Source organism: Metopolophium dirhodum, chromosome 2, assembly GCF_019925205.1.
Source record: "Metopolophium dirhodum isolate CAU chromosome 2, ASM1992520v1, whole genome shotgun sequence".
NCBI lineage: Eukaryota > Metazoa > Arthropoda > Insecta > Hemiptera > Aphididae > Metopolophium > Metopolophium dirhodum.
The window spans coordinates 10912839-10924947 of NC_083561.1; the positions used below are offsets into that span (position 1 = coordinate 10912839).

The window sequence follows — 12109 nt, forward strand, 5'->3', positions numbered from 1 at the left end:
GACCGATGGTCGATGGGTATCGTCCGAGCTGAAACAGTTTATTTTACAAAGAAAAGGGGTAAATAGTATATGACCACATATCATAATATAGGTATATGTTAGGGTTATGATGATGACACTCTTTTTATAATAGTATATTTATAAAGAGTGTCTATCATTACAATATTGTATAAGAAAAACGATTCTGAGCAATGACGGTCAGTCGCCTATGATATTACTAAGTATATTTGATGTTATTATTATTGTGAATAAAGTAATATTTATAGATAACCTGTTTACGCGGAACCTTGTTTTAAATTTTCAATCCTCGGATAATATAAAAGTTAAACATTTTATACATTTTTAACTACAAAAAAATTTTGTCAAAATTCAAAATTTAAATACTTATAAAAAAAATTGTGCCTATGTATTTTTAATATTTATTAACTGCTATTGTAACAATATATTATACGGAGCCTTGTAATACATTTTCACGCATTTTTACCCAACAAATAACATTTTATTGACAATTGTTATAAAAAAAAAAACTAAAAAAATTGAAAACTGACAATGTCTGTAAACAAAACTGCTCGAAAAGAGTCAACATATTTTCAAAATTTTATGGTGTATAGAAAATGAAAATTTAAACATTCAGTATAATTTTTATGTAACTGCAGTTATTTGTACCAACTAGATCCAATTTGCAATCAGAAATCATCCTCAATGTTGAAGAACAAACAATGGCTACTAATAAACGACGATTGTTTTAAATTATCGGCGACGGCCTAGGACGAAATACGGAATCGGCTCATTTGCAATTTATTCTGACTAGCTACACGCGAACAATATTTACCTGTGAAAATGGTTGAATCACAAAATAACGATACGACCTACGAAATCGAAACCATCATCAAAGACGTCTAGGACAAAATCACGAACAACATTTATTACGAACTGATGGAAGAAAAACTAAGATGAATCGATGACATTGATGAGGAACCGACTATTGGGGATCAAGCGGGCCTTTTGTTTTATGCGATAGTTTGCGGGCGGCGACTTGATCGGCTGGCTGGACCTCTGGCAGCGTCTTCATAAACAAATAAAGTATTTTTAAGGTCTTTTGTGTATTCTATTACTATAATAATTAGTAGACATTTGGTAAAACATTTTTGAACAAATTTATATCTATATCTATACTTCTATACTTCTATACTCTATACTACCATATAAAATGAAGTCGGTTTTTTTTGTTCGGGATAAACTCCAAAACTACTGAAACGATTTGACTGATTCTTTTTTTGTTGGGTTTGTAATTGTCAGGACAAGGTTCTTATGAAAGAACATTTTAGGAAAATCCACTAAAAAAGTAGGAAATAGGGATGTCAAAAATACAACAGTGGCGCCATCTGTCTAGAAAAAAATAAACTAAACAATACAAAATTTAGTTTATTGTTGCAGATTAAAACAATAATAGTGTACTATATATAATTGGTTGCTATTGGTTAATCGGGCATGTTTATTGATTTGTATTATTATTTACATATATATATATATAGGTATATATAAATGAATGTTTGTGTGTAGATTAGACCTCTAGCTTTATTAAAAAGGGTTAAATTTGATTTTAGTACGGTTAGGTTAGGATTTTGTATTAAGAGGACGCCACACCACTCGTAATTCGGTTGTAAAAACTGTTTCGCGCGGGACAACTTTTCTCGCATTATAATTTTAATAGAATAAACAAAATTTTACTACATATAGAGGACAATTTTATCTATGTCGTAGCGTTTTTATTATTTGGATAACATAAATACGTTTAAAGTTATAGGTTTGAGAACATTTGACTTTTTTGTATTTTTCAAATGATTGTTAAAAATTATTGGGTAGTGCTATCAAAAAAAAAACGACGCTACGACACAGATAATTTTCTTCTTAGTAAGGATTTACAATTTTGGTAATTCTAATGTTAATATTGAGGGAGTAATGTTGTCCCGCGCAAAACAATTTTTAGCATATGGAATTATTGTAAAATAATTTTTCTAATTATTATCGAATTATTCCCTGGTGGCGTAAAACGACAAAACGCGGCTTCCCCCACTCCATTCAAGCACTCGCGTTTTTCGTCATCGGCCGGCACCGGGCAGCCGCGCGACAAATTGTGACAAAAATAAACATTTCCGATAATCAGAAGTCGATAGACATACTATTATTATCTTGAATAATGAATATAGACCATATCTAAACTTATTTATAAGCTACACTTGATTATGTCGTCGACCGTCGTAGTCACCATATGACAGAATACGCTGTGGAATTACTATATTATATTACGATACCTATTATAATTTAGCAATATCAGAAAGGCCTTTATATTAATTACTCATTATATAAATTGTATTTAATTTTTATGCTGTTGTATCTAACCATATTTTTTTTCGTGCCAAAATTGTATTAACCATTGTTAACATAATGTCACCAAAAAAAATTCGCGTCATCCAAAAGAAAGGAGCCCGATCGGGTAAGACTTCTTTAAAAAAAAAAATGAAAAAAGTTCGTAATGGGGTTCGTAAGGATGTGCAGTAAGTACTTTTAAATATAAGCTTCAAAATAAAAATACATTATTTCATGTCCTATTTTGTGACTTTTTGTAAGTAAAATATTATGTTATTTTGTAGAACATAATATGTTAAATTATAACTATACAGGTATATATAATAGTTTTATTATTTTATGAATATTACTTGATTTATATGCATATGTTCATATATTTTATATTGATGTGAGTCTCGTATAAATTTGCAAAAATATTTACGATTTACATTTTTTTACCGTTCAAAAAATTGAGTGATCACTTTATTTGTATACTTCTATATTTTTATCGAGATTTTAGAATTATAATACAAATCAATATTTTATAAAATTATATTGATTGATAATATGTTTTTAATTTGTAACATTTTATTAATTATTTTTATTTAAACACATAATAGAAAACTATAATTATTAATTATTATTTTTAATAAAGGGATTAAATACTAATGCTTTATTTTATATTTGTCTTGCCTTCTTTACATAATTTTGTAAAAAAAAAATAAATAGGTACACTATAAATTTAATTTTAATAAAAATTTACTAATTTTACCGTATTTTACCTAACAAATTACCAAAAAATTTTTTTACGTAAAATACTTATCACTTATATTTTATAATACAAAATAAAATAATATATTATATAAGGTATTATTATTACTTAATTTTTTCCTATTTATATCAACAATGTAGGTATCTGCTATTTAATTGTAATAAAATATTTTAGATTCTGAGTGAAACGATGAATGTATTGATTTTACAATGATGTGTGTTTTTTTTTTTATTTTTTTATTTATTTTTTATTTTTTTTTTATTTTTTTTTTTTTGTGTCTGTCATCACGTTTTAGGACAGTAAAAGTGCTTGGATTTTCGACTTCAGTAGCTTTTCTGATAGGAAAGTGAATCTAGTTGGTACTTTGGGGGGTCAAAAGTAAAAATTTTCCAATAGTTTTCACAAGCGCCGGGAAAAACAACATAAAAATTAAGGAAAAACGGAAATTTTTACGCAAAATCGGTTTTTGACAAATTCGAATTTGGTTTTTGGTGTAACTTTAAAACAAATGACTGTAGGAACATGAAATTTTTACTGGCTATTTATATATGCCTTTTCTATACACGATAACATTTTCAAAATATTTTGATTTATTTTGAACTGTTTAGGGACATTTTCATTTTCCATTTTTTTTTAGATTTTTTTCTAGAAATATCAATAAAATTTTATTCGTTGGTCAAAAAAGCTTGAAAATTTAATAGAAGGCTCCTAGTAAATTGTTCCGAAGGCAGATGAAAAATATTAAAAATCGTTAGTCACAGTTTTTTTTTTATAAGCATTTAAAGTTCAAAAATTGACAAAATATGGAAAAATCACGAAAATTAGCAAATTATTTTGAAAGAATTCGTAAAAATTTTCTTTTTAAATCTAAGATTTAAAAATGTAATACAAGATTCCTTATAAGATTATCTACCTTTATCAAAAAAAAAATTTCTATAAGAAAGTATAGGTACTATTATAGGTCAATTTTTTTTTACCGATTTCTAATACCATAGATACGTATGTAATATGTTTTAAACCTAGACTGACATACCGTCTCCACTCAGAATCGTTTTTCTTATACAATGATATTATATCATTGAATTCAAATTTAAAATCATCCATTATACAGTGACCTACTTGTAACCTACTGTACATGCAGAAGAGCGACATCCACTTACCCACCTTTTTTACAGTGTATTACCACTTTTACCTAATGATTAAAAATTAAATTATATTTTTGTATTGCATATATTTGCTATAATATACATCTTATACTTTTTGTTTATAAAAATTTAAATAAAATTAATAATTAATTATTACTGCAAAATTAAAATCAAGTACCTACCTATTTATGTTTGTATTCAATTTTTGAATTACTTGACTGGGTGTAATAGTGTACCTAAATAATTAGTTATTACGAGTAAATAATAATTTATGCAAAGTTAAAAAAAATATACAAAAAATGGTATTCAAAAGTGACTATATATGTTATGAAATAATTTTTCAACATTTTTTTTTGATTTTATATTTATTTAGAAATGAAGATTTAATTAATGAATTAAATAATGTAATTCCGTCTTCTAATGCAGAAAATATGATTTTGAATTATAACTCAACAATTGTTTACAATAAGTATGCATATTTGTATTTTCTTTAGATTATATTTTAATCTATCAATTTTTTTTTAATGCAGTGTTTTAGTACACGATTTAAATCTTGATGAAACGTCTGTATCGTCTGTAGTGAATACATTATCATCGGATATAAAGTAAATATTAAAACCAAGTTAAATTATGAATATATTGAATAACTTTGTTATTTTATGAAGTAATTTAGATGCAACATTGATTTTTCCTGAATATAAGGCCTCATGTTCTCGATTAGAGTGAGCAAAGATTTAATACTATTTTTCTTATAAGTACTATAAGTATTTACAAATAAATTAATATGGGCATAATAATAGTGTATAATATAATTAACAATTATTGTAGAGACAACAATATTTCTGACCATAACCTAAGTGTTATGTATACTGCATCTGAAGATAGTTTATCATCGGAAAATACTACAACTGCCGAGTAAGTGTGTACAAAAAAACTAGTGTTATGCAATTTAATTTAATTTTAATTTTTTACTAGAACTTATAATATACTGTAAAACATTTATTCAACTATGTTATTTTTTGTTTTTTTTTTTTTGAATTCACAGACCTTTAACAGGCCGAAGAATTATTGATATTTTTCACTTTATCAATCAAATCCAAAAGGTACACAGTGGTGGGTTCGGTTGTTCATTTATTGACATGGAGTATCAGAAAGAAACATTTGTAGGATTTCAGTCGATTTTAACATTCAAATGTAAAGTGTGTAACATCAAAAGTAAACTTTATACAGAAAATCCTAAAACAGTACAAGTCCCAATTAATAAAGCAACTGTTCACGGCTGTCAAGCAATCGGTATTGGTCACACACAGCTGTCTGAATTGTTTTCATTTCTTGAAATCCCATCGTTATCGATTAGTGGTTATACGAAAGTACAAGAAAACGTAGCTGATATTGTGCATGCAACAGCATGGGATGAAATAAAAAAAGCTGGTGAGGAAGAAAAAAAAATGGCGTTGGAGTGTGGTGATATAGACGTAGATGGCACACCAGTCATCACAGTTGTTGCAGATGGGCAGTGGTCTAAACGCAGCTATCGGACAAAATACGACGCCTTATCCGGAGCAGTAAGTAGGCTAGAGTTTGCATATTTTTTATTAATCATTAAAACATAACTTATTGATATATAAATTTGTTTTAAAGAAATACAGTCATACTGCATATGTAATTAAAACTGTAGTTTTGTTTGTATGTTTAATTTTTTTTTACCTTTAGTACATATTTTGGTAATATATCTAATATAGTATATATAGTTTGGTAATAATGATAATTAAACCAAATCTTATTTATTTCATTTAGGCTACGATAATTGGTTTTAAATCTAAAAAAGTGCTTTTCGTTGGAATACGCAATAAATATTGTTGTATTTGCCAAAAATCGAAAAATAGTAAAAAAGTCGCACCTGATCATCAATGCTTCCTCAATTGGAAAAAGTCCTCAACAAGTATGGAGGCCGATGGCGTGGTTGAAGGATTTATGAAAAGCGAGGAAATGCATGGATTAAAGTATAATTGTTTAATAGGTAAAAAAATTAAAAAAAAATACTTGGTAAAATAAAAAAATTGTGGCATTTAAAAACGTAATAGGTGATGGGGACAGCAGTGTGACTAAACGCTTAAATGAAATTCAGCCGTACGGTCCCAATTTTCACATAAGAAAAATTGAGTGCCGAAATCATTTGATGCGAAACTATGCCACCAAACTTACAGTGATTGCTAGAAACACAAAATACCCACTTCGTGTTCGAAAATATATTCTATCGAATATTTTACGATTTAGAGGTGATATCACAAAAGCAGTTATACATTGGAGAAATATAATTGGAGTAACGAAATTAGAAAAGATAAAAGGTATTTTGTGGAAAATATTTTACAATTTATTATAAATTGAATGATTTTTAATTTGTAGGTATTCAAAGAGATGTTGCTAACGCCCCATACCATCGACTTGGTCAGCATCTAAAGTGTGATTCTTATTTTTGTAATGGATCGAAAAATAATGATTTAAACTTAGTGCCAGAGGCTGAAAGCTCTGGAATGATGAATGAAATAAAAAACTATGTATCAAGACTTGTTTTAAATTCCGAAAGTTTGTTAGAAAATAAAAATAACAACATGTGCGAACAATTTAATTCTTTAAATAAACAAACACATAGCCGGTAAAAGATTAAATTTTTCGAGTAAAAGAAGCTATAATACTAGGGTAGAAGCAGCCGTAGTTTCATTTAACTCTAAACAGTATCTAAGAAAAATACACAAAAAGATCTCCAACTGTAGTCCAGGTGTGTTGTAGTAAAAAGTTTTAAAATTTTGAAAAAGGTATCTACATTAAAAATAATTATTTTGTTTTATAGGAAAATTTGGGAAAAGATTCATAAAAAATTATGAACGAATAAGAACCAACACATTAAAAAGAAGACAGTTATTCCCAGAAGCTAGAAAAACTAAAATTATTTGTACTGACGGTCCAGATGCTGACTATGGTTTGGCAGAGCCGCTAACAAACCAATATTCACCACAAGATTTTGAAAAAAAAAAAAAAGAATTCCTTACATCCTTAGAGAATGCAGATATTAAAAAAATTGAAGATGATACTAGAAATCAAAGTGAAAGTGAGAAGTGGTACTATGAACGCAAAAAACGAATTACTGCCTCTAGATTCGGACAAGTTTGTAAAATGCGTTCTAGTACCAGTTGTAAAAACACCGTGTACAATATACTTTATGCTGGAAATGTCCAATCTAAATATTTACAATACGGCAGAGATACGGAGCCTATCGCTCGTAAAAAAGCAGAATGTATAATTGGCGAAAAAATACAAATTTGTGGTTTGATAGTGGATCCTGATGAGCCATACTTAGCAGCAAGTCCAGGTAAAATATTTGAATATTAGGTATTATATTATATTATTTATGTTTTATAATTTAATTTACGTATACAATTTAAAATATATCGGGTCTAATATTATATAGATGGCTTGATTGGTAAAACGGCAATTATTGAAATTAAATGTCCATATATTGCAAAAGACACTTCAAGTGCAATAGATGCTATTAACAAAAAATTAGTAAGTCATGTTGTTTACATATTATTATAATCATTGCGTATACTTTAAGCCTGTAGTTTTACAATTTCATTTTTTTAAACTTTATAGTTGCCATATTGTAACATAGTAGATAATTGTACAAAACTTAAAAAAGATAATATTTATTATTATCAAGTAATGGGCCAGTTGCATATTACCCGCAGAAAATTATGCTATTTTGTAATATATACCAGTAATTGGATTACGGTAGAAAAAATTTATTATGAACCAGAATTTTGGACTTCTAATATGGCAGAAAAATTAAAAATGTAATTTATTATCTGACCTAACTTAATAATATTTTAAGTAAGTACATTTTTAATTTGTTTATAATTTTAGGTTTTATATGGATTGTATGCTACCTGAAATAATTCAACCACTTTATCCAATAAGAATGTTGAAGTCCGATATCAAAGAGCCTGAGCGTATTATTAAAATTATGACCACAACTAATAATAATTTTAAAAAAATGTGACCTTTATTCTCATCAGTTATTCTATAATATTTTTAATAAATGTGAAACGTGTTTTTAAAAATATATTACCATTTCAGATTTTATTTAGAATGTTTACTGCCAGAAATTGTCGATCCACTATATGGAAAACGATTTTTGAAAAGTGATATTAGAGAGCCTGACCAGTGACCACATTAAACACCAAATTAATAAAAAATAAAAATATACCTATATTAGTTTCATGTATGATATAATAGTGTTAACATTATAATTGACAAATGATTACCAATAGGCAATACTGTATTTTTTATTTAATTTAATTTGAATATTTAATAACTCAATAGCATATATAGTACCAACGGTAATCGTATCTTTGTAGAGAAAGGTAGAATCTTAAAAATAATAATAGATAGCTTTGATACGGGCTACTGTATCATCTTTAAGAAGTACCCAAAAACTGTAATTTAAAACGTATACCTACCTATGTAGTAGCAGTATAACGTAAAATCATATATTCAATAATTAAATTACTAAAAACTAATACCTATTTAGATATTTAGGTAGGTAATATTAGTTTAGGATACTGTTATAAAGTAGATATTATTTACTGTATTGTTTATATTTTGTATGGAGTAAGCATCTAATAATGCAATAATTATAAGCTGAGTCGCCGAGAAGGTATGCGCGAATATTACGGCGGAAACGCGTCATAATATAAGGTGTTTACATTTTATATTTACGCGATCAGACACAGTCGAAGGTTGAGGAAATAATAAACATCGCTCCCGAATGAGCACAATCGTCCGCCGGTCGCCGACAACGAGTATTGGGCGTGGCTTAAACGCCGCGTGCTTGCGCATCGTGAAAACACTTAACAGCGCGTTCTCTCGGCCGTTCTATTCGTTTCGCTTTAGGTGTAGCGTCCTCTTAATTGATTATATTAATCCACTGTAGGTGGAATTAAGTAAAAACGACAAACTTCGTATAACTTTGATACTTAATAGTTAAATCATACAGGCGGACCCCTTTTCGGCCAAAATGTACCCTTCCCTTTTGGGCCAAAACGTACCGTTCCCTTTTCGGCCACTGTTCCTTTTCGGCCAAAGCTTACCGTTCCCTTTTTGGCCAGTTTTCTGTAGAATGTACAATTATAACAACTAAACTAAACAATTTTTATATTTAATTAAATAAAAATAATATCATTACAATTGATTATATTATATTAGTATTTATTTAGAAAATTAATAATGTAATCTTATAATACCTATGTAATAATAATAATATAATATAAAAATATGAATTTAATAATTCATGAATTTGCCAAAATTGAAGATATTATTAGTCTTATAATACCTCCTACGATATTTGTTTTACAAATTTGTAACGACATATCTTACTATTTTTATAGTCTTCAATGTAAGCTTCATTTCTTCGTTGCCGTTCCACATTTTTTGCATCACGAGGTGTTTTTAAAATGTTGATACTTCTAATTTTGATGTATATATCTGTTTGAACTTCATCAACGAGGACAGCTAACCAGCTCATTATGGATGGAGTATGTTTATAAAAGCTTTGATTGAAAAAGGAGTGGAACGACTCACAAGCATTAGTGGTTCTAGCCAAACTTCCTGACGCAGCAGCCCAATATTGAGGTGGAAATAAACTCTCTTCATTTATGAAATTGTCAGTCAAGTAATCACAGTATTTTTTTAATCTTTCATCATCAGGACAGTCCGACATAAAATCATTTACAAAACATTCTGATACTTCATATGGGTCTAAAAACAATAATCCAAAAGTATATCTTTGTATCCATTGTCCTATTTCAGATGATATATCATAATAATCTACAGATAAACCAATTTTTTGTACACTTCGCCACCAAGCTTGGGTCTAATGGAATCTGCAACCCACTATTTCAGTATTAAGCCAAACGTCTTCGACAGCTTTGTGAATTGCCATCTCAAAGTCTATCGTGACCCATTTTGGAGAAAATTGTATACTTAATTAATTTAATAAATTATTTATTTTATGGAGAGTATATACATAAGTTTCATAACTTTTATTTAGTAATAAGCAAAATATAATAGGAATATAATGTCCATTTTTAAGTATGTGGATGGTAAGCATTTGAGTGAAAAACCTAGGACAAAATTTAAATGTACCATCCATGTATATTGAATCTATTTCCGATAATAACTTTAAATTTGTGTTGCAAGAAAATATAATCACGTGTTTTTCTATGTCGTTAAATAATAAAAAAGGCTCACCTTCCTTCGTCACCGGTTTCATATCTTCTAATGCTTCATGTACTCCGGCGAGGTCTTTAGGTACAGAAGGAAGAATTTTCTTTCGCTTTTCATAAATATTTTTGGTTATTCTTTTTACGTCTATAATATTGGCATTCGATGACAAATTTTTACAAATTTCTTGCATAACAATTTTTTTTGGTCCACTATGAAGATCATCTTCAGCTTTTCTTTTACAAGCTGAATTAATTATTTGACGATCAATCAAATTCCTTGTATATGGACCATGGTTTATGACTTATGTGTGTTACATTCTCGCTTTCGGAGCAAATTTTATTTGATTGATCTGTATATACTATGGCATCACATTTACGATCAATGCACTTCCAACGAGTTGTGCCATCCAATTTTGTATTAGCTTTTGAAAATTTAAAAAGTTTAAAAACTAATAAAGACTTTCCCCGATTACTTTCAATAAATTCTGCCATAATTTAATTATTTAAATTTAAAAAAAACGTCTGTATGTAGGTTAGGTTATGTATACGAGAACACTTTCAACAAATTGTTGGTGTAGTTTAGTTGTTATAATTGTACATTTTAAAGAAAACTGGCCGAAAAGGGAACGGTAAGTTTTGGCCGAAAAGGAACAGTGGCCGAAAAGGGAACGGTAAGCTTTGGCCTAAAAGGAACAGTGGCCGAAAAGGGAACGGTAAGTTTTGGCCGAAAAGTGACACTGGCCGAAAAGGGAAGCGCACATTTTGGCCGAAAAAGGTGACGCCCAATCATACATTTACGTACAAACAGCAGGGGGCCGCGATCTACCGCAGGTAGATTGCCTACCTGATAATATACTGATGCGAAGCAGAATTTTTTTTCTGGGCAACGAAAAGTTAAGATGAATTTTGAACACCATACACCGATTGACCGATTATTAAATAACAAATTGAACAAAGTTTGAGTCATATAGAGTTGGTACCTACATTTAACGGGCAACGAAATGCACGGGATCAGCTATTTTTGATAAAAATATATTTATCATTAATACCGCTAGAAACATTTCAATACGTTTTCATTAACCATCTTTTATATTATTTGCCGATCACATTAAACGACAAAATTTGAATAAAAAATTATACATGTCATCCTCCAGAGGCAAAATAAACAACCAATCACGGGCGAAGCTGTGACGGGTCGGCTAGTATGTAATGACTAAATAAATTCCAATAATCCAAAACATAATATTATATTGTATTTCTACATACCGGTGTAGCTATATTGCCTAGACAATGCGCCGTCCAACAAAAGAGATTGAATATAATATTATAATTTAAAAAAATACTGTATGCAGAAGATGCTGAGACCAAGTGTTGGATATTCGTTACGTCTTGCATAATTTATTATTGATAAAAATCACACAAATGTTAATTATTATTGATATGCATGCATTTCATTAAACAATTAAAGCAGCTTTCCTCTTAGATTTTACACAACTTTTTTTCTACTCAAGAATTTTTGCAAATGTTTTTAATGATATCAATATCGATAATATTATTTTATT

General features: G+C 28.7%; 2 protein-coding genes across 2 annotated transcripts; both read left to right on the forward strand.

Annotated features, from left to right (window-relative positions):
* Positions 1 to 1635: 1635 nt before the first annotated feature.
* Positions 1636 to 6899, forward strand: LOC132938152 (uncharacterized; the record flags this gene model as incomplete). The annotated part of the gene is made up of 6 exons (XM_061004839.1): positions 1636 to 2558; positions 4640 to 4735; positions 4797 to 5831; positions 6064 to 6286; positions 6351 to 6614; positions 6673 to 6899. Coding segments are annotated over exons 3-6 (1140 nt in total), but the record flags the coding sequence as incomplete, so codon positions are not given.
* A 13-nt stretch (positions 6900 to 6912) lies between these two features.
* On the forward strand, positions 6913 to 9225 carry LOC132939325 (uncharacterized). Its single transcript, XM_061006423.1, has 5 exons — positions 6913 to 7045; positions 7118 to 7636; positions 7736 to 7830; positions 7918 to 8117; positions 8188 to 9225. Exons 2-5 carry the CDS (start codon positions 7441 to 7443, stop codon positions 8321 to 8323), a joined length of 627 nt encoding a protein of 208 aa, XP_060862406.1. The 5' UTR covers positions 6913 to 7045; positions 7118 to 7440; the 3' UTR covers positions 8324 to 9225.
* Positions 9226 to 12109: the final 2884 nt, after the last annotated feature.

Bases quoted from the DNA above. Each gene is read 5' to 3' on its own strand.
- LOC132939325 (XM_061006423.1), top strand. From the start codon at position 7,441: ATGCGTTCTAGTACCAGTTGTAAAAACACCGTGTACAATATACTTTAT. The intron at 7,831-7,917 runs GTAAGTCATGTT...TAAACTTTATAG, and splicing joins ATGCTATTAACAAAAAATTA to TTGCCATATTGTAACATAGT. The intron at 8,118-8,187 runs GTAATTTATTAT...TTATAATTTTAG, and splicing joins ATGGCAGAAAAATTAAAAAT to GTTTTATATGGATTGTATGC.